This window comes from Syzygium oleosum, unplaced genomic scaffold (genome assembly GCF_021117445.2).
Source record: "Syzygium oleosum isolate NSW1041296 unplaced genomic scaffold, Sole_v2.1 Sole_v2.02, whole genome shotgun sequence".
In the NCBI taxonomy this organism is placed as follows: Eukaryota; Viridiplantae; Streptophyta; class Magnoliopsida; order Myrtales; family Myrtaceae; genus Syzygium; species Syzygium oleosum.
The window spans coordinates 501,309-526,903 of NW_026607486.1; the positions used below are offsets into that span (position 1 = coordinate 501,309).

Here is a 25,595-nt window from a genome sequence, read left to right on the forward strand (position 1 = left end):
AAATAATTAAAAATTCGATTTAAAAAATAAAAAAAATATTAATTTTTTTTTATTTTCTTGGATAATGACTTTATGGAAAATATTTTCTAGAAATGTCGCATTTTTCGCAAAACAAACAGAACCTCAATTTTAAAAAAAATTATAAAAAATTTTCACTAGCTTTGTATTGCATAAAATGTTTTAGCAGTATAATTTAAAAAAAAAATCATAAGAAATAAGTATTCCTAGATTAGGTTAAATATAAAAGTGTTTTAGCAATATGGATCGGGTCGGGTATGGGTTGGGTATGGGTCGGGTCGGGTATGGGTCGAGATATTTACACTATGAATAAATGGGTCATAAACGGGTTAATTGATCAATTTGGGTCGGACCATTTATGACCCGACCCAAACCCGACCCGACCCACCCGTTTAACAGGTCTACCTCCATCAATCTATCTAGGTGTCTACATGGTTACATTTATATTTATATCAGTCGAACGGTTGAGTGGGTTTATTACTGCACTAAAAGTTATTTTCCTTCATAATATATTTTGCCTGCGTTCGGCGAGCCAATCACTAATTTGAGGATTAGAAACGAATTCAGTGGAAAGAATACATCATTCCAAGTACAAATTCCAAAGATGGGGCGGGCTTAATTTGCAAGAGAACGATGACAATTGAAGTAACGAAAGGAATGTGAAATCCACTTTAATTTTACATCTGCATGTTCTCTGGGGGAAGGCATGTGAATCTACTCCTGATTTGCAGTCCAAACTAGCATTCTTCATAGTATAGAACTCTCCGTATATACACTTAAACACGCTGCTGCTTGCAAAACTGTATCATGCAGTATTACTCGCCCACTCGCGAGGTGCGTGACATTTCATCCGGTCCTTCCAGGACAAAGACATGTGCGTGATGCTTCCTCCAGCTTGTTGTGGATCGACGTTTTAATTTGAGCCGGAAGCGGCTGTCAGGAACGAAAGTTCTGAAGATTGATGAGCATCACGGTTATGTCATCCATGCTGCCTCTGGAACAAGCTAGTTCCACAAGCTTCTTGCAAGATTCTTGCAAGTTGATCTGTTTGGACACCAGATCAACTGCTTCTTGATCACTGACCTGTAACAAAACGAGGTGGTTGAGCCGAGATTCAAGGTTCTCGTGTTGTAGTCATGACCTTTAAGTTTGATTGCATCAGATTCGGATAATTTCTTTTTAACCATATGAACCTGAATGTCTTTGATAACAATATAACTGCGACCCTTAGCAGTATGACCTTACCTTGTCCCACAATCCATCTGAGGCCATGACGATGAACTCACAGTCCGGTGTTATCTGACACATCTTAATCTCTGGCTCGGAAATTATCCATTCTTTCAAATGCGAGTCCCCGATTGCTCTAGAAATTGCTAGAGAGCCATGTACTCTCCACACCCCGTTACGGCTATGTACGAAGCCGCCCTGCAAAGTTATCGATTCTTCATTAGATGTCCGACCCTCATTCGTGGGGTAATGAAGAATGCTATTGAGCTCTGAAATCGGAAAGACGACTTACCGAGTTCTCGATCCGGAGGCGCTCGTCTTCTTGGCTAACCTGGTGGTCTCTGGTCAATGTGTCAGCTACTCCTTTCCTACATAGAACTACCCTACAATCACCTACATTTGCTACATGTAAATGCCCATCCTTCAGCAGCACACTAGCTGCACAAGCTCCACTAGCTACACCCTGCATTTATGTGAATCCTTTTGGCTGTTATCAAACTGTATCAGCTCTGGCAATTCCTTAGTAAAACTAAACAGAAAGCGTTAGAATGATGATGTTCATGAAGGAAAACTCTCTTGGAGATTGTACAAGTAAGATCTAGTTTGGCCAAGTAACCATCACCTATACTATGCCGACTCAAGGGGAACAGTCGACTCGACAATCCATACTCACTCAAAACTCGGTTGATCTTCATTTATCTAGCTATCGGTCTTCACTGACCAAACTATTCAGTGTACTCGAGCTCGACTCGACTCAGTTTTGCAAGGAATAGCCAAAGTCTGTGTGGAGTATGGTTATTAGGCGGAGTCAAATTCAAGTAGCTTAAAAAAAGCTCGACTCGACTCGTTTCAAAGTCCAAGAAATCATCTAAGATGACTTTTGGGTTATTGAGCAAAGTCATAATATGGCGCAATTTCTGGGTGAATTGTCCTTTGAATATTTCTGCTTACAGATTTTAAAAGCAGAAAGCACGTTATTAAAAACAGTAGGACGAGGTCTCAGGGTCAAAATTCCAAAACGAGGAGCAGCGACCAAGCCCAATCATCTAGACTGCAAGGTTTCCTAAGCAAATTTCAGGTCTTCAATCAACTGATTCAACTCTCAATTGTTTAGTCCCCATTTGAAATTCCCCAAAGCACATGCATGTAACATGAGACTCATCACTATTTCTTATATTATTTCCTGAAAGCAGACGGCTTACCTGACTGAGAAACTCCTTGTCTGTGACCAAGTAGCCCTTGCGAATGGCCCCTTCTAGAGAACCTCTTTCCTTCCCCCGGGTTTCGACTTCTCTAAGGATGTTGTTTCCTAGATTTTCAGCGACGTAATCAGCCGCGGCTCGGCCTCCGTGTCCGTCTATCACAGCGAAGAACGCCTGCGGATGAGAGGAATTATTATACCTCCAAGAGTGTCGGAAAGTATAGCACTTCCTATGCATTCGCAAATAATAAGCTCTGAAGTTGAATAATTAGGACAACCGGATCAAGTCCTGATTCACACATTAAAATTGATCTCACGGAAAACAGCAAGGTCAAGGTAGGAACGAGCAGACTAATCGTCACTCGCTCCATGCCGAATGCAATCGTCCAAAATACTAATCAGCACCTAAGAATGACCAATCCATTCGCCTGTGTGGCGATAGACTCTGCGTCATCCTCGACAAGAATTCTTCTGTTTAAATCATTCTGTACCAGTGAGGAATCCAAAACTATCCATGATCCATGGTTTCTTACCACCGACTGCGAAAAGGTCGACACTAATAGTGTAGCGTTATGGCTCGTGATGAACGAGAATCGGAAGACTGGTTACGAAATAATGATGGTCACCAATATAGCAAAGCTAGTAGAATTACTATGAAAGAATGAATCATCATCAATTCGCAAAAACATGAAAAATAAAAAGAACAAAATGCCTGCGAATAAATTTAAACCCTACCTGCTTGGGATCTCCGGCGACATCGACCGTGACTCCATACCTGTCCTCCATTACATCTCTCCTCCCTTTCTTGCTAGCCAAACAGTAATCTCTTCCCTCAATCTCAAACTCCTTGTTCTCTCTCTTCTTCGACCTTTCGCAGCCCAATTCGAGAACCGGGAAATTCTCCGGCAAAATAAGCCTCGCCGGCCTCTTCCTGAGCTTGTTAGCACTCCCCTTTTCGCCGGCAATCACTTTCTCCACCGATAAAGCCGGGACATCTGACATGGCCTCGGAATCAATCTCGTGTGCACCTACATCGTGCATACCTTTTTCACGCACTTCTCTACATTGCTCGTGCCTCAACAAATCATCATATTTCGCTGGATGCGATTCGTCCTGTGAATCTTCCGGTTCGGCGTGGGAGATTTCGCCTTCTCTAGGGGCGCTCCCGTTCCTGAGGATCGATATCTCTCCCTTTGTGGAAGCTAGGCTTTCTAGGGTTTCAGGCCGGAAGCTCGGAGAAGCCGGGGACGGCCCTCTCCATGCCGCGAGGACCTTGGCAAGCGACGGCAGGGGACCGGGAGACGCCGGGAACGCCGAAGACTCGTGCCCAACAGCGACAGACATCATCAGGCTCCGGAGCCTTCGGATCAAGAACAGCACCAGAGAGACAACAGAGAAGCCCCACAGAAGCTCATGCAAATCAATCATCATCACTGGATGAAAAAGGACGAGGATTGGGAAGCTGGTGACGCTGCATGGGAATGAAGAGAGAGACCCCTCTGGAAACCATGCACGATGTGTGATTCGTGAAAGGCCTGTAAGGGATGATTGTGTCTGCAAAGCAAGGAAGAATATGGAAGTCTTGATCCAATTTGGAAAGGGTGGACGGTGAAAGGGACGAGGATTGGGTCAACGGAATTAGCAACGACGGGAGTTTTGGTGGATTACGAGGACGTAGTGTGTTTGCCCACGAAGGCAGAGACAAAGAGAGAGATGAACAAAGGCCAAGGTTTTCTTGAAAACTTCAAAGCCAAGGAAGTGGTCGTTGCCCCTAGGAATCGGCAAAAGAGTGCGTGTTTGTATTGTTATATGAGGGTTTCGGCGTCTAACTTCGCTTTGGGGGTTTCCCTTTTGCTGATTCAAAGCTTGCCCGATAAGGAAACAAGATCGTTTGACTGGGTAAAGCCACCTAAATCTTTGACCTCTTTCTGGCGTTTTTGCTCGCCTGTTATTTTGGGGTTGAGCGTTTTGAGTTCTTTTCCCACCGTGTCGGCTATCATAAAGCTTACCTTGTATTATAAGTAATGCTAGGAGGAAATGCTGATTGCGTATTCACGGGGGGAGAGGTGCTAATTCTAAACCTGTTGCATTTGTACCGAGTCAATCCTAAACATTTCAATTGGATCGATTTAGCCCTAACCATTTTTATATTGGTACCAATTTAGTGCATCCGGCGAATTTAGGCTGGAAATTACTGATGTGGACGCCGGCCGTCCTGACGTGGCACGGCCGACGAACGACCGGCGCTAACGTGGATCTGGCAAGCGTGACCCTCACCTGTGGCGGGGGTCGCTGACCGGCCACAAGCCAAAGGAAAGAGAAGGAAAAAAAAAGAAAAAAAAGGGGAAAAAATAATTCAAAAATGATTAAAGTATTATTAAAAATGTCAACGTCACCGCCGGTCATATGCCGAATGTGTCAGGTAGGACGGCTGACACCAAGTTAGCAATTTCCGCTCTAAATTGGCTAGATGGAATGAATTAATACAGATTTAAAATTTATTTATAACTAAATTGATCAAATTATGAAAATATTTATGATCGAATTGATACTAATGAAATAGATTGAAAACTTTTGGTACATTTCTCCGTATTCATGTGCCGGATAGCATGTTATAAATATGTACAAATCGAAGGACAACATCAATATTGACTTTTGTTAGACAGTTGCTGGTTGGAAGGAGGGTTTAACAATTAACACCACTTGTCATGATGGCATGCGATCGAAGAGCTTGACGATGGAGACAATCTGATGTTTGAATTTTTTTGGTTTCCATCAACATCAATCAACTCGCAAAGTCTCAATAGTTCTTCTAAACATAGAATTGGTGTGCATAAAAACAAAAAAACAAAATCAAATATCTCTCGCTTGATTAACGAGTCTCATATTCGCACCGCATTAAAGAAATAAAAAGATCATGTAAAAATTTCGAATTGATGCGCATTCAGGATCATTTAAGTGATTTATTATTATTATTTTTGGACAAATTAAGTGATTTATTTATCTTTTTGCTATTTTCACATTAGTTAATCCGTATTTGCGCAACATTAAAGAAAAAGAGAAATAAAAGTCATGCATCGCATGCTTGGTCACTTATAAGGCATTTTCGCAGGTGAAGAATCTCTAACATTGCATATAGATTAATTCCGCATATTTTATCATATAGAATAGATTTTTCTAGTACAAAAAAATGCGCATTGGCTGCTTTCGATGTGCGCTTTCGTCACGCATCGAACATTTTCTAGGGCACGTTTCAGAATGGCCGGACAGACTAGATCGGATCGGCCATAATCATGTCGAGAGTAAGATCGAAAGACTCGCATCCTGTCCATGTCGAAGTCCATGTTGGTAGGCCTGTCGAAATGGATTATAGACCCATGTCTAAAATTACCATATGAGTTAGTTATATTCGATAAATGTGTTATAGATGGCTTTAGAACGGTAAAACCCAAAATAATACGAGCGTTAAATGGATTCATAACTTTTCTTAAACTCAACTCACTTCTCTGACTCTCTCTTCGCTCTCTCTCTCGCCCCATTTGATCTCGGGCTCGGTCACTCCGTCCTCTCACCTCAATTTTGCGTATGAGTTATAGCAGATTGGGTTAGATACAGACTTATCTTAGCAATAGGGTGCGATCGGATATGAGTTACTAGATTTGTATCGCGTAGAAATAAGTCAAACAATGATTAAATGAGCCGATTTGGGTCGGATCATTCTTCACCCGACGGACCGACGCACACCGTTTAACAGGGGCGTAATGATCCAAAGGGCCGTACACTTTTTTGGGGAACCCAACGGCATTCCCTTTCGTTTTCGATAAAAAAAAAGGTACCAAAGGTCGCCGTGTGATGTAATCCCGTCACTAAGCACGCTCTCGATGGATGGGTGGACGGAGGGCCACGTGATGATGAATCTAACGTCCGGAGACGTAGGGCAGGCGCAAGGAGATGGGCGAACGCTAGTTCCGGGCGCAGGCGATCAATCCCTAACGGTGGGCGGGGGGGAGGAGAGACAAGACGTATGTCTCAGCGCAAATCAAAGTGAAAAGCGGGGTGCGCGCGCCGCTCCCAAGAAAGAGAGAGCATAGCGAAAGCCGCCAAGAAGGCCAAGACCGGAAGCACGCGCAGGAGCAGCAGCCCACCCTGCAACCGCAAAACTCTCTCTTTTCTCTCTCTCTAAACTCTCTCTCCTCTCTCTCGCTCTTGCTCTTCTGGTGGAGCTCGGCAGTGGCCATGGCGTCGCTCTCCGCTTCGATCTCCTGCCGCCCCTCCTCGCTGCCCCCGCCCCCGCGCGCATTGCTCGGCGGAGCAGAGAAGCCGAGGGAGGGGAGGAGGAGGACCGCCGCCGCCGCCGCCGCCGCCGCCGCCGCCCGCTGCCCTCCGTCCCTTCTCTCTCCCCTCCCGCGCTCCCTCGCTCGCAGGTGCGTGTCCTCTCGCTCGCGCTTCCTTGGCCTCTCCCCGGGGAAGTTCGCCGGAAGGGGCGAAAATGAAACGAGAGAGTTTAGATTTGTTTTTCATTTTGATTCCGCGAAAGAGCTCCGGCACAGGTTACCCAATGGGACGGATTTTGCGTGGGTGGATGAAAGTTTCTGACTTTCTCGCTAGTCTTCAGCGGAGACAGGGAATAATGCGCGTGAAATGCGTGGCTATAGCCCACCGAGCATTGTAATTAGCTGCTTCGCGAGCAACCGGCGTACCTTGTGGCGACGAATGTTTGCTGCGGTCTTTTGGCATTTTTACATTGCCGTTGCTAAGAATAATTCTTGTACAGAACTTGTTCGATTAGTTTGTAATTCCTTCATTAGAGATTCCTTTTCACCCTTGAAGAAGCAGTTGCTTAGTTGGACGCATGACGCTCGTCTACGGTTCATGAACAGCAATTTACTCATACAGAAAATCGTGGAGTTTGAGAGGTCCCAGAAACTCGGGCTGCATCGCGATAGATTCTCGTAGGATTGGAACGCTAATCAACGCCTTTCTTTTTTTTCCTTATGATTCTAGTTATTTGGGACATATTCAATTTTCTTCTGTCTTAGGTATCCTAATTTTGCTAGCTTGCTCGTGAGTTTATGGCAGTACGTTTGTTCTAATAAGGAGCTGCTGTAAATACCTTCGTAGTTGTCCAAAAATCACCGAGAATCTGTTTCTACATGTTGCCATTGCAGAGTAGGTGTTGTACCGTCTCAGAGAAGAAGAGATCTATCAAAGACCATTCATGCATCTGTCACAGGTTCGATCCCTCAGCATTTGTCTCTTGTTTGTGTAATTATCAGCATATGTAGTAATATTTATCTTTCAATGTAATTGTCAACATATAGAACACAATGGTACTCTAAGCTAACTTTTTTCCCATCAACTCCTCGTGTCGAATTGCTGCCGGATGTTTCAGTGGATATAGCTACGGAAGAGGTTCAGCTCCCTAAAGGTGAAACATGGTCAGTTCATAAATTTGGTGGCACTTGCGTAGGAAACTCTCAGAGGATAAAGAATGTGGCCAATATAATTATGAAGGATGATTCAGAACGGAAATTAGCGGTTGTCTCTGCAATGTCAAAGGTGACTGATATGATGTATGACCTTATCGATAAGGCACAGTCACGAGATGATACCTATGTGTTTGCACTAGACAATGTTTTAGAAAAACATAGATCAACGGCACTTGATCTACTCGAGGGGAACGATCTTGCAAATTTTCTATCACAGTTGGATGACGACATCAATAACCTAAAAGCCATGCTTCGAGCAATATATATTGGTATCAAGCTCTCTCTCTCTCTCTCTCTCTCTCTGTGTACATTATTTGTGGCCATCTGTAGATGTTACCTTAGACTTTAGCATTTTGCACCTTACATTTGCATTTGTATGATGTTGGCCGCTAAAAGGGTATGCTCATCTCAAGGAGTAGAGAATATCCTTGCCACTTGTACATTTCAAAGACCCTTTGGACTGTTAATGATCAGAGCCTAAAGAGTGAATATACCTAACTTTCATAGCTTACGGTAGAAACTTGTTTTATTTTATTTATGTACCCAGATTTTTCATTTAATTCATTCAATTAATGTTTATTGCCACCTTTAGTTTTGTTGTGGCAACCAATGCCGCCATTTCTTTGGGTGATATCATGTTGCACATAGTAGGTTCTTAGATTGACTGTCTATGCTGTCCTGCAGCTGGCCACGCAACAGAATCTTTCACAGATTTTGTCGTAGGGCATGGGGAGCTCTGGTCAGCTCAACTGCTTTCCTCTGTCATTAAGAAGGTTTTATCATATCCACTTCCTTCTTCGGCAAATTTTTATTATTATTGATATCTGATGTGCTGATATTAGCATCTGCTCTATACTGTTTTTCTGCTCACTGCAGAATGGGATCGATTGCCAATGGATGGATACAAGGGAAGTCCTAATTGTATGTCCTACTAATTCTAATCAAGTGGATCCTGACTTTCCTGAGTCTGAACAAAGACTAGAGAAATGGTACTCCCAGAATCCATCTAAGACCATAATTGCCACTGGTTTTATTGCTAGCACTCCGTATAATATTCCTACAACATTGAAAAGAGACGGGAGTGACTTCTCAGCTGCAATTATGGGTGCTCTACTTAGAGCGCGACAGGTCACTATATGGACAGATGTAGATGGTGTTTATAGCGCTGATCCAAGAAAAGGTTTGTGATGGTTCTGTTCTCTTGGTTATGAGCCAAGATAGCCAATTAAAAGTTTCTGATTCTTGGAGATAGTATTTGGTATTGGTACCAATGATAACTGGTGCTAACCGGGAGATATCTGTTTGAAATGTTGGGCTTGTCTTGTTGCAGTTGGTGAGGCTGTGATACTAAAGACCCTGTCCTATCAAGAGGCTTGGGAAATGGTGAACAAGATGACTATTTAAATACCAATCAAACATCGATCTACTCTGCTTCTCATTCATTTACATTTATCTGCAGTCATACTTCGGGGCTAATGTTTTACACCCTCGCACCATAATCCCAGTGATGCGTTACGACATTCCAATAGTGATAAGAAATATCTTTAATCTCTCTGCACCTGGAACAAAGATTTGCCATCCATCTGTGTGCGAAGATGAGGATTCTCACATGCTGGAGTCTTATGTGAAGGGATTTGCAACAATAGACAATCTGGCCCTCGTTAATGTTGAGGGGTGAGGGGACTGCATATTATGGCCAGTACAAGTTGCTTCCATATCACTATTTCAATTTACGTAGGATTTTGCAATTTTTGTATGGTTGAGTCTCTTTCATATCCTCTGTTTTTTTCCCCTTGCCAGAACTGGAATGGCTGGTGTTCCCGGTACTGCCAGTGCCATATTTGGTGCTGTGAAGGATGTAGGAGCCAATGTTATCATGATATCTCAGGTACCTCAATCTTCAGTTTGATGGATACTACATTTGGTTAAGTAATGTATGATCAAGAATCTTATACGATGCACTGTAGGCTAGCAGTGAGCATTCTGTTTGTTTTGCTGTACCTGAGAAGGAAGTTGAGGCGGTTGCTGAGGCTCTCCAGTCCAGATTTCGTCAGGCTCTTGATGCTGGGCGTCTCTCAAAGGTGTTTACATCTTTTGTAATCGGGGTTCATCTAGTGTGTAGATGCTTATTTGGTTATGGTCACTTGTGGGAAATACCTTATGCACCTATTATTAGTTTGTATGAAATAGGCAGTGCCTGCATTTGCAAACAGAGGAAACTGACCTCAGTGTTGCTGAGTGTCACAGACTCTCTATATAGAAAGCTGTGCAGCATACCAGAAACAATCCTGCATGATGGAAGTTTTTTTTGAGCAAGCCTTTAGTCTTTATACTTTCTTTTGGCTATGGCCTTCAGTGTTTTGGCTTATTTTTGCCGTTATTACTGTGTCCCTGATTTTCTTTATTATTGAGACTGTCTTCTAAGGCTCACCAGAAGATAATTTGTTAGCTTTCTCCCTATCATGAGATCTCAGTTTTGTGTTCATTACCAGTTGCATCAATGCACATGGCATTGTGTTTGTGTGTGTGTGTGTGTCAGAGAGAGAGTGGGGAAGGGAGGTTGCCCCATTAAGTTGCTTTTCTATTTGGTGCCTGTTAGAAAGTCCAACCCGAAAACTTAAGCTAATAGGTGGAGATAGACCACATAAATATAAAGAGCATTTAGGATCCATTGTCAAGCGATGTGGGACAATACTTAAACAGTGCCGGACTTTGTAACAGAAGTTCATGTTTTGAAATAGAGTGCATCAAATTTTGCCTCCGACTGTAGATTTTATCCTGAGGAATAAACACACTTGAGTACGTTAGTTGCTTTTTTCTCAGAATTCCAGAAAATGTCAAATTTATATATCAGTTTAGTGGATTTTTAAATAACTCAGTTCTTTTCAGGTTCAAGTGATTCCAAACTGTAGTATATTGGCAGCAGTTGGCCAGAAAATGGCTAGTACCCCAGGAGTCAGTGCCACACTCTTCAATGCCCTGGCAAAGGTTAGAAATTTATATATCCTCTAGGTCTATTGTGATTGCTTGCTGAAATAAAGATAATTCATTACTTGTCTCTTTTCTTGTGTTACTGATTCCGAAATTGAATTTTATTCTTAAGTACATGCTACTTAATCTGGGTGTGTTGTCATCTTTTTAGATGTGGTCCAAGAGATTTTGTTTCTCCTTGAACTTTAAGCAATCAGTCCTCTGAAATTGTCTTTATCTGATGCAGGCAAATATCAATGTCCGCGCGATAGCTCAAGGCTGCTCTGAATATAATATCACAGTAGTTGTAATGCGGGAAGATTGTATAAGAGCCCTTAGGGCTGTCCACTCAAGGTTCTATCTTTCAAGGACAACGATTGCAATGGGTATCATTGGACCTGGATTAATAGGCAGCACCTTACTCGAGCAACTGAGGGATCAGGTGCATCTCGGTGATAGTCTATGTTACTTAAAAGCATGTAGTACTTGCTTGTGGCGCTCACCATAGTATTTGGTAATTTAATAAGAACGTGCTGGAAGAAAATGTTGCTTTACTTAAGGTTTGGGATCATATTGTTTTTTTTCCGATGTCGTATTATGAGCTTTTTTTTTCTTTTTAAATCCGGATGGTTAACAACATAATGGTAACACATAATTGAAGGGTGAATTGTTGAACAAAGCACAAGCTGTTGCGGTTAGACCTGGCCCATTTGACATTGTCCTTGAAGACCCAAATATATCTGTTATGGACTTAGTTGCAGAAGTTTGGTTCCTCAATGCTGGTTCAATGTTATTTCTATGCTATAGCAATAGATGTTTCATGTTGGGTTGACAAAGCGATATTATTATAATGTACAAAGAGAAGAGGTGGAAAGTTCAGCATACTTGGATCTGTGGTTGTGAGAATTTTGGTGGATTAGATCATGAAGACAGCCGTTAAGTGTATGTTTTAAAAAGGTGCTTTCTAGATTCTCATTCTTGCAAGTGGTAGGAGGCTGCCGTGCCCCTAAAAAACCGCTGTCTTTTAGATGCTATGTCCTCATCAGACAAGAAGGGTATAGCTTGTCTCAAGTCTTTTTGTTGAAAATCTAGCATAAAAGCAGCTAAATTAAAAGTAATGGAAGTATTGTATGGAGCTCTCAGATATGCTTAGTACTAGTGTGTTCCATTTTTCTGTGCTGGTTCATGTGCAAAATTTTCCATTTTCTCTATGTATGTTGTACATGTAAACAAACACTATATTTGTTGCGCAGGCAGCTGTTCTTAAGGAAGATTTCAATATTGACTTGCGTGTCATGGGAATCGCGGGATCAAGGTCGATGCTTTTGAGTGAAGCGTAAGTCATAAGACTCTGAATAAATTTTCTTGCTACAGAAATCATCCGGTGACAGTTTCAAAATTAAGTACTTTTTGTAAAGCTCTGTGTGTTATTCACCTGTTGTGCCATATCATTACTGCTTCACTGTTAATAAGAAGATGATTAACTCTTTTCTCATTTCAAGCTCACTCTGGTCTGTAGCTGATTTGTGTTAACAGCTATGGTATAACAATTACTTTGTCCAGTTAATAATGTGCAGCTGGCAGAATCGTCATGAATTTAAATAATATATCCCGTTTTAGTTTAGTAGCGTCTATATGTTGGCCTCTTGAGAGTCGAGACAGTTTCTCATACCCAAGGAGTAATTGTTACATACTCCTGGAGCATTGCTACCTATGCATGTCAACCATTGGTCATGGGGTATAATGCACTTCATAGAATTCAACTTCACATCGTAAATGGTTGAGGTGCTTTGGGAGAGAGCAAAAGTCTTGGAGCTCCTAATAAAGTTCTTCAAGTGTGATATTTTAGGTCACGTTCACTTCTAGTCTATAAGATGAAGAATCCCAGTTTTCTCATTGTGAAAACTGTGGAAATTTTAGAAATTTGTAATGATGTAGATTAGGTCTTGGGCTGGAAAATCATTGTGTAGAATGTTAAATTAGATAAGTAGATGGATCAAATAAGGATCCAACTTTATGGGAGTGTTAAAGTATGGTATTGCCCCCTGTGCCTGAATTTAGATTATTCAAATCTTTCATAAAATGGAAATGATAGGTTTTTATGATGGCATAAATTCCTTATGAGAAAATAAGGAACTAATATTTTCTACTGGCGAACTAACATAGAGGTGCACATCAGTTTACGCACAGATCATCTGGACAAAAAGTATAATGCATGCTATATTCTTGCATGACGCATTTCCATAAATTTACCCTGAACATTTTGAAAATAAGCTAAATTATTTAACTTTCAACCAGTGGTTATGGTTTTGAAAGTACTCTTGTACGGAACATCATGCTTGTTCTTTAGTTCTTCCCAGCTTGTCAAATGGACTCCATTATTCTCCTTCAAATTGAACCAGCTGTCAAAATCTGAATCATAGTCACTTTGATGGCTGTTAATATGGGTTGCCATACGTCAACCATCAAAATCTGCTAGCCTTAGAATCTTTCCCTTATATATATGTTAACTAAGATGGTTGAGAGCTGCTTGTAATGGCCAGTTGTAATGCTGCTAGTTTTGTTCACCACAATCTATGTGGCAGAAGATACATTTTACACCACAGTCATTCCACTTCTGAATTTGGGCTTTGCATCAGTTTGTTTTACTTCTCCCCAACCATCTCTGGCCAAGTTCCAATTTCCCTCTGCTTTTTGCTCCATTGTTCATCTTGCACAGAATAAAAAACTGGTGCTTAATTAGATGGTTCATTCATTGGCATCCTCTCATATTCCGCTAGTCTGGCTTACTAACAAATCAAAGTGGAAAAAGCTATATCATATATCATAACATGAATGGGACGTGGATTATTTTTGTAAATGCTACCAACAAGTATGAGCTTTAATTGAAATGCATGTTTTAGAAAATGTATACACACATTTTTGAGGGAACATCTTGTGATACGGTAATGATCTTCTTCAAAGCACACCACTATCGACCTGAAAATCTTCAATTACCACAATGGTTGCCCACTAAACCTTTCTCTGGACATCTGCAATTTCTTGCTATGTGTCATTTATCAGTAAAGGGTGTAATTCTCCTATGCATGCTTATGTTTTGCTCTCTATCTCTGTCTGAATCATTTTCAAGGGTAGAACTTAGCAACACTAACCCATATGAAGTTTCTGTTTATTGTAATAGCTCAATTGATAATTCTGGTTGTAGAGGTATTGACTTATCTCAATGGCAAGAGCTCTTAAAGGAGAAAGGAGAAGTGGCTAATTTGGAGAAATTTGTTCAGCATGTGCATGGAAATGGCTTTATTCCCAATACTGTGATAGTAGATTGTACAGCAGATTCTGTTGTTGCTAGTCATTACTACAATTGGTTGCGACGGGGAATTCATGTGATCACTCCAAATAAAAAGGCGAATTCTGGGCCACTTGATCAGGTAATATCTCTACCAGCATCATGATGAAAAGAGCAGTTAATTTTCTAGATTTGAAAATGTTATGAATGACACAGATCCTTCATTTGTCCTGTATGACTCTGCCACTTAGCTTTTTGACGAATTTGATATTGAATTAAGATTCATGTATGATCATAATAATGGTGGCATAATTGTCGAGCACTCTTTCCCTGCATTTCTGCAATGCATGCAGTTCTATGTTACCCTTTCCATTGCCAAAAACTATTTTGACAAACGTTAGTGGATTAGAGGTTTAGGGATAGATACAAAAAGAAACAGACTGGATAAACCTAGATTAGCTGAACTGTCTCTTTGGAGACATCAAGGGAATCAGCTCATAACCAATAATGGACACTGCCAAAAACCCTATTTATAGATGATTTTCACTTTCAAGACGGTCGCAGACTTTTATCTAACAGAGCTCATTGAAAATCTTTGTTTCTTATAAAGCTGTGAATGCCATATGCTTGAATGCTATTTACAGTTTTGAACTGTCTTGTACCCATTGCTTTTCATAGTCATGTTGAGACTTTGAGGCGATGCCATGGAATTTTTACATCAATTATTCCTTGGGCAGTACTTGAAATTGAGAGCTCTACAACGGCAATCATATACTCATTACTTTTATGAAGCTACGGTTGGTGCTGGTCTCCCAATTGTTAGCACTCTACGAGGTCTTCTCGAAACTGGAGATAAGATTCTCCGTATTGAAGGCATATTTAGGTATGTTCATCTTGGACTTTCTTTTTTATATTTGCAGTTCAGGGCCTTCAGGATATTGCACGTGGAGCAAGGTATTGAATGCATGCTTGTGCGTGCAGTGTATCCTTTCCGAGTTGTTAAATTCTTCTTATGCTGTTGCAGTGGTACATTGAGCTATATATTCAACAACTTCATTGGCGAGCGATCGTTCAGTGAGGTGGTAGCAGAGGCAAAACAGGCAGGTTATACAGAGCCAGACCCAAGAGATGATCTCTCTGGGACAGATGTTCAAAGAAAGGTATGTCCTATTTTGAATATGTGAAGATGCTTTAAATAACTGCAGTTCAGAGGATTATTACTTACTAGGAGAGTGTTTATACGTTAGAGCAGTAGTATCTTTCAGGGTGATTTTCAAAAATCTTAAACCTCATATGAAAGTATGGTGCCCAATGGACACGCAGCGTGTTGTTGAGGAGAGGGGGAACAAACTTACATCCTCTGTTTGTCAAGATGTTTTTGTGTGATCTTCAATGGCTTGTTTCCATTTAAATGTGTTTTCCGAAGAGAGTTTTCTTCATAGGGAGACAGCTTTCTAAACTAATGGATCTGCAGAGCATCTGGACTGTAATTTACCTTTGTCTTTCAACGATTCCTTTAAGGACCTAAAAACATGCACTGCCTCAGCACTCTTGTCTGATAAATTGGTTACTTACGTAATTCCTTTCAGAGTAGGTGTGCATGACAAAAGACTGATGCCCTTACTGTCACATGTGAATTCTTATGTTCTGGTGGATATCTTATTTGTTGTGATGGTTTTGTATGAAGTAGCCTTTTTTCTTTACTTTCTCCCGAAGTTTTCTGGATTCTTGATATAATATTGAATATAATTCTTTAGCCCATGGACTTTGATTTGTTTTCATCGATTCATACATGAAAACCTTAAGTTCCTCTTCCAATATCGATGCATCTCACACAGTCTCGACAATTCAGGTGATTATTCTTGCTAGAGAATCTGGTCTGAAGCTGGAACTTTCTGATATCCCTGTGGACAATCTTGTTCCAGAACCATTAAGAGTGAGAATTCAGTTTTCCCCAATTATAGATCTAACAGTTGAATTATTGGGAATATACTTTATGATGCATTTATCTGATTATGCTACGTAGACTAGTGCATCAGCTGAGGAGTTTATGGAGAAGCTACCGCAATTTGATCAAGAATGGACTAACAAGCAACAGGAAGCCGAGGCTGCTGGCAAAGTGAGTATATAAACTCATAATACTACTTAGATTATATCCAATAGTTGCCTTCTGGTGTTAGTACTTCAATGAAACCTCTAATTTCACTAAAGTCAGATGAGATTATCTTGTGATGAAGTTCATCTGTATGTAGTTGGAAGCATACTAAAATCAGGTGTATGAAATCTAAGTGCAGTGTTATTTTGATCTTCCATTTGATGTACTACTACGGCAAGAAACTGCACTAGCTATAGCCACTGCTTCCAAGGAGTTTGGGGTGTTAATGACCCCCTTCTCCTAACTTCATAGCTTCATTGAACTTCTCTTCTTTGGTGGGTATGGTGGAGTCCATAATTATCTGTATACATCCTATCGGTGCATGTAGAATTCGTCTTTGAAATTCCGTCTGCTTTTTTAGCATGCCATAGTCAACTTTTCTCCTATTCTTCCTCTATGATGAAACATGTCCCATTTGCAGGTACTGAGATATGTGGGTGTAGTGGATTTGTTGAATCATAGAGGGGCGGTGGAGCTGCGGACATACAAGAAGGATGATGCATTCGCTCAACTTTCAGGCACCGACAACATAATTGCTTTCACCACTACAAGGTATAGTAAGCAGCCTTTGATAGTCCGTGGGCCAGGTGCCGGGGCTCAGGTCACTGCTGGTGGCATATTCAGCGACATACTTCGGCTCGCCTCTTATCTCGGTGCCCCATCTTAGCTGAGTGATATAGTGCCTAAAGAAAGTCTCCTCCTCTCAAGCGTGTTGATGTTCTTCCAACCTTGGGTGACACGATTTTTCTGTTACTTCGGTTAAGATACATTGTGTTGCTTTCTTTTGCTACTTTTGGCCGTCCTATGTGGTTTTCAGTGATACTGCGTTGGATGGGTTAAACTTCTGCTGGTCCCTTGAACATGCCGGATTTGGTGATTAGTAGCTGCTTAAGTTGACATTTTCATGTGTCGGGGTAAGAATCTTACTGCAGCAGACAGGTAGAGTCGGGCCAGAATGGGAGCAATGCGAGATGGAAGTGTAATTCGTCTCGGGGTCTAATTTATTAGGTTATGGCGTAGTGCTGAAGTTTGTTAGTGCTGTAACTGAGACACATTCTTCTTGACTTCTGCATTTGTGAGTTTAGAGAAGGAATAAAGAATAATGAATAAATGCAATTGAATAAGAATCGAAGTAATGAGTTTCACTCTTATGTCTAGTCATTCCAGAAGAACTACGAAGGGGAAGTTCACTCTAAGAAAGTGTTTCCTACTTGGGAAGGCAACTATTCTTCATGCTGCTTTGCAATATTATTTGCGATGGAGAAAATCTAGATCTTACAAAAAAGACAGAAGCTTAGGGTGTATTTGTTTGAGCGGAAGAATTTTCTGCGATTTAGTATTCTAAACTCTTATGCATCTGGTTTGCCGAAACTGATCAGTCAATGGAAAATCATTTACGGTCAAAGAAAATGTGCATGCTTGAAGTTAGAAAAATAGATTTCCTAACCCGATAAGAAGAAAGCTTTTTCCTGAAAGACGATTTGGTAAGTTTTTTTCGGTAACAAACACACCCTTATATTCTGAATTGGGGACATTGGAGATAAAAGTTCTAAACAAAAGGGTTCATATACATGGCAATTGAAAGAGGATCTCAAAAAAGAAAAGGCTTTAAATCGTGGAGTTTCAATGGCCTTGTCAATTGACAACCTCAATGTTCTACATTATAATTTTTAACGCTCAGGCAACTCACATGCATATTTGCTAGCCAGAAAAGGAAGAAAGAGGTAGAAGACATGTACCATCGGGCTTGAGCCTAGTCAATAATCGTCGAGGTTCATCGCACCATCTTCGTCGACGAGGTATTGCAACATGAGCTATTGTGATGGCGACCACGTCGCGAGTTCGATTGCCCTTGTCCGCGAGTCCTGCCGTTTCCTCATGGCGCACCTGTTTGGGACAACGCCCGCGGCTTAATCGAGCCACGGGCTAACAGGGTGTTCATGGATTCCGGGGAATTAGCCCAAGGCGAAACTCGAATCGCTCCGTCGGGAAAGGAAATGAACTAAGGCGCCACAAAAGTGGAGGAAAAACAAGATCATGGGAGGATCAATTTATAGGACTCGACCTTACATTAAAAACAAACGATTAACTTTTGTCATACGCGCAAAATGCGAACGGCGACCGTTGTAACTTAGTAGGGGGTCGTCCCTACATTAGGCATCGTACCATGTAATTCATCCAAAACTCGAAAAATTCGAGATTTAAAGCTTATCAATATAACTCCGTTGATGTGGCGGTCTAGTCCTAAGAGGTAGCAAATGTCCAAGTCATAAGTTGAGCGGAGGTGAGTTCTCGACAGCTACTAGAACTTGTAGTTTCATGAAAGATAGGCGACTCTTATATGATTTTTCTTTTTTTGGTCTTACTTCTCTCTCCTATGTACAAGTGTGTGCATTGCTCACGGAGATCAAATCTCGGACCTAATGCTTTTCAGTCCCACCCCTAATCCCCTTACTAGCAGGGCCGCATGCCTGTTATTGACTCTTGTATGATTTTTTTTTGGGGTCGAACGACTTTTACATGATTTAGGGTGCGAATGATAACCATTCTGTTTCCCTGTTTTTCTAATTTTTTTTATCCGGAGAATAGGTTTGGAATAGAAATTTATTTGGTAAAATAATATAAATTTTCTATTTCCGAGACATATTTTTAGGTTTGTAACATAAATGGCCACGCCGTCTGTTGTTCGCCGCCCGTCTATTGTCGCCGCCTGCCGGCTGTCTGTCGCTGCTGCTCGTCGGTCGTCCACTTGCTAGTTGTCCGTCGCTGCCGCCCGCTAGCTGTCTACTCGCTTGCCGCTTCCACTTGCCGGTTGGCCGCCGGAAATAGAAATTTAAGAATAACCAATCAAACGAATCAAACGAATTTCTATTCCATGCACAAAAATTTGTGTCGCTCAAAAATTCATCCGGGGAATAGATCAGAAATAGGGTCGGGGAAGAGAAATTTTATCATTCGCGCTCTTAGCTACCGGAGTAAATTGAAAAGACAGATTTTGTTTGTGATAATGATACAAACAGTCTTTTTACTTTGGCTTAATATGCAATTTAGTCCTTGAACTTTTAATTTGTTCAATATAGTCCCTGAAATTTAGCCTAATATTCAATGTAGTCCACGAAATTTTTAATTTGTTGATGTAATCCACGACTTTTAATTTTTGATGTGGTTCGCGTATTGATTTAGTCATGAACTATATGAAAATGTTCAATGTAGATTAAAAGTTCAGGGACTATATTGAATATTAGGCTAAAGTTCAGAGATTACATTGAACAAATTAAAAGTTCAAGAATCAAATTGTACATTATGCCAAAGCTCAGAGATTATTTGTTTCGTTTTCTGGGGAGAAAAAAGAATATTCCGCGCAGTTACACGTGGTGCCATCGCGAGGCAGAAGAAGAAGCAGGGACACACTCCGCCTTATCGCCCCCATGGCTCCACCCTGACCAGAAGAAACTCCACGAAACCACAGCCAATATACAGATTCATCCATGGCATTCTCATTCTGATATCTCTCTCTCTCTCTCCATACGAGGTAGATGTCACTTGTGGCCTCCTCGCTCTCAAGCCTAAGATGCACTCTCTCCGGCTGAGACCCCCGCTACCACCCTCTTCTTCGTCGCCGCCGCCGCCGCCGCCGCCGCTGTCGCCGTCGTCATCGTCGTCATATCTCGTGTACAACCTCCATTTCGCGTCCCCGCCTTGCTCCTTCCTCTTCAGCTTCAGACCCAACAAGCGCTTCCACTTCCTCAAGCCATGCTCGTCCCTCAAGCAGACCAAGAAGCGGCAGTCGCTCCAGAAGACGAGCGCCCCGCAGAGCCTCAAGTGGTTCTTCGGCCCCAAGGGCGACGGGGACGACGAGAAGAAGCCGCCGCAGCAGCTCCAGGGAGAGGGAGAGGGCGAGGGCGAGGGCGGCGGCGCGTTGGAAGGTGACGCGGCGGTGAAGGGGACCATCTTGGCCGGCGTGTTGCTGGTGGGCGTGGTGGGCGGGTTCGGCACCGTTGGGTACGTGTACAGGGACCAGATCAACGCCTTCTTGACCCAGTTCTCTACCTTCATTGACGGTAATGATGCGAGTCTAATTTAATTGCTGCTTCTCTTGTCATCCGTGTGTGTGTGTGTGAGGTAGAGACGGGTTTCTGTCTGAATCTTGTTGCTCTCAATTTCTTGTGATTGCTTGTTAAAGTTGAAATTTTTGAGGACCCCATTGTTGATATCTTGCGATTGGTAGTGGGGATGGGCATTCAATCAAGGCATTGATGATTGTTGTCATGAAAGAAGCAGTATTGCTGTGCGTGGCATTTGGGCACTGCGAAATGAATCAGTATTACCTCTGATTATATGGAGAAAAGCCGAGGTTTTGTGCCTGAATGTGGTCATTTTGGACAGTAGTGCTGTGGCCCGAGGTCAATGTCGATAATCATAGTGAAAGGAATATTTGATTGGCAAGAGAACAAGGGAGTTTTAGTCCTCTTCAGAGTTCATAGTTGAACCTTTTTTTTTATTTTTTAAATGTGTGTCAAAAAATCGAAACTAAGATTGTTTCCAGCCAAAAGTTAATACGCACAAAATCTTTCTAATTCAATCCAATGGTCTCCTGTTTCTCTCCCTCTTAAGCATTTAAGTTGCTCTTCTCATTCTGCCACAACTTAGCTTAATCCCCTAATTAGAAGATCACAGTCCATGGGGTCCACTGTGTCGACTAATGCTTTGGGGGAGAATGAACATAGTTACGAAAGTTTCCTCCTTATGCGAGTTATTAACGGTCGATGTGCTTGTCTAGGAAGCCTGCATTTATCAGGAAGCTTTTGCATAGTAGACAAAGGCATCTCACTCTCAACCAGTTTATGCTTATATTGAATATTCAATTTTATCAAAGTGCCTGTTTAATGAAGTTAGACGTCCCTTTTTCGTTCTAATGAAGATGTTACTTTGTAGTCGTGCCTTTTAAGTTACTCAGGCTTTTTCAAAACAATCTGATCAGCAACAAGGTCGTGCCAAGTTATTGTCTCCCTCTTTGCGGCAGCTCTTCCTGCATAAGCAGTGGAAGCGCCACCACTTCAGATCCAATGCAGGAAATTTCATTGTTCTAAGTTTTCTAGCAAATCCCTTTTTCAAATACCTCAGGCTCACACGCACCCATACCTGTCATAACATGTCATAGTTCACATTTTACTTTGTTGGTTCACAGGTTCAGACTTGTGAGTTGGTATATTGTGAACACATTTATCTAATTATTGTAGACTTTTAATTCTAGGAGCACTATGGGGGGAAGTAGCGGCACTTATCTTGTTTTATAACCTTATATTCACGTTCACCTTTTACAGTGTGTGGAAGTAGAATTAGTGATTTCATTCATGTCATCCAACTTATTTCTTTTCATATCTTTTCACCTGTTTTTTTTTTCCTGGCTAACATTTTTATTTCAAACTGTTTCTTCTCATTTACAGGTTATGGCCCAGCAGGATATGCTCTATTTGTAGCTGTTTATGCTGGTCTAGAAGTAAAAATTCTATTCTCCGACTTGATCATTGCAACGCGACTCCTATACTTTCCGCCTTTTCATCTAAATGTTTTTTATTTCCTGTTAGAATGTTTCAGAAATTTAAATGTAACCTCCTTTACTTTCCTAAGCATGCATGCTATTCTTTGTTAAAGCAGAGAGTGGGTTTGGGTTTGTTGGTCTGAGCCACCACATCTCTCGAACTTGTCATGGCATGATACCTTTCGTTTCTTGGCTTTTCGCTATGTTTTTCTACTAGCTGTTTTTATGATTTCCGAATCTTCATGGAACCCGTCGGTAACTGGTTCATCTCAATGTAGATCCTTGCAATCCCCGCAATCCCTTTAACAATGTCAGCTGGACTTCTTTTCGGTTCCGTAATTGGCACAATCATTGTCTCCATCAGTGGAACGGTGAGTTCTGGATTCCAGAGCATGCTAATTGGTATAGTAGACATTCACTGTTAACCATGTTCTTATTCTGCCTCTTTCAGGTGGCTGCAAGTGTTGCTTTTCTCATTGCCAGATATTTTGCTAGGGAGCGAATTCTTAAGTTAGTTGAAGGAAATAAGAAATTTCTTGCAATTGACAGAGCTATTGGGGAAAATGGCTTCAGAGTCGTTACCCTTCTGCGTCTGAGCCCTTTGCTTCCATTTTCTCTTGGGAATTATTTGTATGGACTCACATCTGTCAAATTTGTCCCATACGTATTGGGAAGGTATATATCTTTGTTGAATTTGATTATTATTAATGCCATGTATACCATTGCGAACTTTTGTGATCCAAGAATTTTATGGTTTAATGAGCATATGAGCGTGCGACTGCAATCTCTTTAGAAGGTCATATACGTCTCAATATTATTGAACTAGATTTATTGCAGTTTTTGTGTACTAAGAGATGCAAACTATTTCGACTAAAGGAAAGTTTCGTAGTTAGTGCTATCTCTGGCCTGCTGATAAGTTGTAACAGCCAGATATGAGATAATGGCTTTTTTGTCTTCTTTGCTCTTGAGCTATCAGCAGTTCTCATTTTTTTGTTGTCTGTATGGTTTTTAGTTGTTTGAAAATTGGATTTATCAAGTGAGGTGATAATGATCACATTGATCTGTTATGTTCTCTCTCTCAATCACGAGGTCAAGTAATAAAGTCCCTTATAATTTCCGTGTAATTTGTTAGACAACTCTTTTCGCTGGACTTAAAAGATATTGCTAATGTGCAAGAATAAAAAAAATGTGGATATAGGGATGAGCTAGATTCATGTGCATTTGGTGGATACTACTGGGAATCCTATTCTAACCCTTCCCCATGGGTCAAATTTCTCATTACTTTGGATGCAGTTGGTTAGGAATGCTTCCAGGAACGTGGGCATATGTTAGTGCTGGTGCTTTCGGGCGAGCGATCATTGTATGTTGACCTTTTCCATCTTGTTATTAATTTTTTTTGGAACAAAATCTTGTTATTGATTGAGTGGCTGTTACTTCATATATTTTTTAGTCATTTGGTTGTTTTGCTCCAAAGAAACCTAATTCTCATAAGTAGTATGGAGAAGACCATATTATGTTTTCTTTTTCTTGGATAAGTGAGCAACACTTGTTCTGCCTACTCAAGAAACATTTGCAGGAGTACTGCCCCAACAACATGGCCAATACATGCTGATAATCAAATTTTAATTAGGGGCAATGATACTGCAAGTACTGAACTTTTGCCGTTTTACAATCGAGTACCTTAACTTTTTTTTTGTTCAATCAAGTTTCTCAACTTTCAAATTTAGCTCAATGTGAGACATCGTTTAAATAAATTGCCATGTAATGTGATTTCGCTTACGTGGCTTGCTTAGTTGACAAAATTTAAGCACAATTTTTGACGTGGCTTGCTTATTTAGCAATAATGGTGTCATCTGCATTTAGGTGTTGGGTGATTAGGGGAGAGAGAGTGCTGTCTCAAGTGGCTACATTGGATGCCAATGTAGATAGTTAATGTCTATTCAATGGCGTTAGTGTCCATGTTGGCAATTTCAGTCCGCGATTTTACAGGAGGCCTCACATTGATCCATATTTTGAAAAGTTGAGGGAGTTGATTGAACAAAAAAAATTTAGGTACTCAATTATAAAGTGGGGTACTGGCGGTGTCATTAACCCTTTTATTTACCCAATTAACACAGTTTTCTGTGCATGTCATTGCAACTTTTTCTACACAAGCTCTCATATCCTTCTAGACAAGTTGTAAAGGCAAACTTAATTCTTTTGACAACTACATCGCCACAATGAGCGCATGTATCATGCAGCACATAATTCCTAGCCTTCAAAGTATAACGAATAGCCCTATTTGAATTAACCATGCAGTAGTCTTATCTTCGGTGATAAACAATATTCTGGTGTCAAGAAGCAGCCTGTTAGTTGCATAAATTTCATCAGGACTAGTTGTATGCTCTTGTGTTGTGTAAGGAGATACTTCAATAAGTGGCATTAAAGGATGTCTAAATGTAACCTGTCGAAGTAGCTGGAAGTGTAGCACCTGTAGATTGTCTATTGCTAGAGCCTAGAGGCACTTATTTTTAGAAGGACACCTCGAAATAGTTTCCAGGGACTCACTGCTAGCAAAATAACCTCAAGACCTTGACGGTATACCCTGAAATGTTATTCTGTTTGAGATCTAGCCAAATAACTTGTCGAAGTAGCTTTTACTTCACTGTTCTTTTTGTATGTTTGAGCACGCCATATTCCTTGTATTGATGAGTTCAGATTTCAAACTTCGAGCTCTTCTGGGAAGGTGATGTAGTGATTAGAGTAAGGCTGAAGGCTTTATTTGTTAATTACCATGCGATCTTTGCAGCAAGAAGAATCCGAGATTGGTTTAGCTGGAGGAAATGGTCAGCTGCTGACCCTTGGGCTTGGACTTTTGGCCACTGCATTAGCGGCAACCTATGTGACCAAGCTTGCAAAGGTAATACCTCCACTCATGGTACACTCTTCTTCTACCCTCCGTAAGCACAACTGTTGCTTGGGGGCTTAGTGTACCCAAGTGAGCTACTTAAATGGACAAAAGAAAACGCGTAATGTTTCCACACGAATGGACTGGGTCACAATTTCAGTTGACCCGTATCACTGGCAAATACTGTGATCGTATGGGGCAATCCTTTCGTCTGTCAGCGAGAGCATTATATCATTATCATGATTGTTTCTGAGTTCCTGTTGGCGCATGTTAGATATTTGCTTCTTTCGTATATAGTAAAGTGCGGATTCTTGTTTGGCTCTGATGTACAGAGCTAAATTTGTTTAATTGGGGACTTGGAGAAACGTTAAAACTCTTTCAAGTCTCAAATGATGGCAGACAACAACTCTCTCTCTCTCTTGCGCACGCAGACGCTCGCACAAAAGCTGAGCATGCCCTTTTGCCTATGTGCTCGTGTTGATTCACGGTCATTCTTAGCATTTGTATTTGCGATGAAAAACGCATGTTCTCTTACATCACCTAATTTTTTCGCCCTGTGTTTTATTGCGGCCGTGCAGGATGCCGTGAAAGACATCGAGTGATCGCCGGTCGCTGGTCAGACCGTAGGTGGGAAACTGTAAAATTAAGGATGAACTTAGCCGCATGTAAAGATATAGCAAAGTCGCATTCTCAGTGAAATCAGAGTAGATTTCTGTTCATCCCTCCATTTTTGTTCCAACTACTAACGTGCTTCCCATTTTTGACCTTTCCTGTAATTATAAATATATAGCTAGAAAGTCCATGATGATTTTATTTC

The 25,595-nt window shown here is 41.2% G+C and overlaps 3 protein-coding genes across 4 annotated transcripts; 2 read left to right on the forward strand and 1 right to left on the reverse strand.

Moving 5' to 3' along the window:
- Positions 1 to 547: 547 nt before the first annotated feature.
- Positions 548 to 4,238, reverse strand: LOC115692034 (probable protein phosphatase 2C 2). Its single transcript, XM_056305242.1, has 5 exons — positions 3,182 to 4,238; positions 2,448 to 2,621; positions 1,538 to 1,708; positions 1,264 to 1,443; positions 548 to 1,101 (listed from the first exon to the last, which is right to left on the reverse strand). Exons 1-5 carry the CDS (start codon positions 3,875 to 3,877, stop codon positions 955 to 957), a joined length of 1,368 nt encoding a protein of 455 aa, XP_056161217.1. The 5' UTR covers positions 3,878 to 4,238; the 3' UTR covers positions 548 to 954.
- A 2,420-nt stretch (positions 4,239 to 6,658) lies between these two features.
- Positions 6,659 to 17,485, forward strand: LOC115692033 (bifunctional aspartokinase/homoserine dehydrogenase 1, chloroplastic-like). Of its 2 annotated transcripts, none has more exons than XM_056308236.1 (18): positions 6,659 to 6,870; positions 7,615 to 7,679; positions 7,839 to 8,204; positions 8,620 to 8,708; positions 8,812 to 9,115; positions 9,266 to 9,318; positions 9,395 to 9,609; positions 9,736 to 9,823; positions 9,903 to 10,016; positions 10,825 to 10,923; positions 11,153 to 11,347; positions 12,159 to 12,241; positions 14,087 to 14,336; positions 14,932 to 15,077; positions 15,219 to 15,354; positions 16,047 to 16,130; positions 16,221 to 16,313; positions 16,771 to 17,485. In XM_056308236.1, the coding sequence occupies exons 1-18, from the start codon at positions 6,683 to 6,685 to the stop codon at positions 17,014 to 17,016; spliced, it is 2,814 nt and encodes a 937-aa protein (XP_056164211.1). In that variant the 5' UTR covers positions 6,659 to 6,682; the 3' UTR covers positions 17,017 to 17,485. The 2 variants fall into 2 exon arrangements, with proteins under 2 accessions (XP_056164211.1, XP_030474640.2); XM_030618780.2 differs by having other exon boundaries at positions 6,664 to 6,870; positions 14,111 to 14,336.
- Positions 17,486 to 19,810: 2,325 nt separating this feature from the next.
- Positions 19,811 to 25,595, forward strand: LOC115692069 (uncharacterized). The gene is made up of 7 exons (XM_030618821.2): positions 19,811 to 20,410; positions 21,797 to 21,849; positions 22,170 to 22,262; positions 22,343 to 22,566; positions 23,185 to 23,251; positions 24,680 to 24,790; positions 25,357 to 25,595. The coding sequence occupies exons 1-7, from the start codon at positions 19,921 to 19,923 to the stop codon at positions 25,378 to 25,380; spliced, it is 1,062 nt and encodes a 353-aa protein (XP_030474681.1). The 5' UTR covers positions 19,811 to 19,920; the 3' UTR covers positions 25,381 to 25,595.

Bases quoted from the DNA above. Each gene is read 5' to 3' on its own strand.
- LOC115692034 (XM_056305242.1), bottom strand. From the start codon at position 3,877: ATGATGATTGATTTGCATGAGCTTCTGTGGGGCTTCTCTGTTGTCTCT. The intron at 1,709-2,447 runs GTAAGCCGTCTG...ACATAAATGCAG, and splicing joins ACAAGGAGTTTCTCAGTCAG to GGTGTAGCTAGTGGAGCTTG. The intron at 1,444-1,537 runs GTAAGTCGTCTT...ATAACTTTGCAG, and splicing joins GCCTCCGGATCGAGAACTCG to GGCGGCTTCGTACATAGCCG.
- LOC115692033 (XM_056308236.1), top strand. From the start codon at position 6,683: ATGGCGTCGCTCTCCGCTTCGATCTCCTGCCGCCCCTCCTCGCTGCCC. The intron at 9,319-9,394 runs GTGAACAAGATG...ATTTATCTGCAG, and splicing joins ATCAAGAGGCTTGGGAAATG to TCATACTTCGGGGCTAATGT. The intron at 11,348-12,158 runs GTGCATCTCGGT...TTTGTTGCGCAG, and splicing joins TCGAGCAACTGAGGGATCAG to GCAGCTGTTCTTAAGGAAGA.
- LOC115692069 (XM_030618821.2), top strand. From the start codon at position 19,921: ATGCACTCTCTCCGGCTGAGACCCCCGCTACCACCCTCTTCTTCGTCG. The intron at 21,850-22,169 runs GTAAAAATTCTA...ATCTCAATGTAG, and splicing joins CTGTTTATGCTGGTCTAGAA to ATCCTTGCAATCCCCGCAAT. The intron at 23,252-24,679 runs GTATGTTGACCT...CGATCTTTGCAG, and splicing joins CTTTCGGGCGAGCGATCATT to CAAGAAGAATCCGAGATTGG.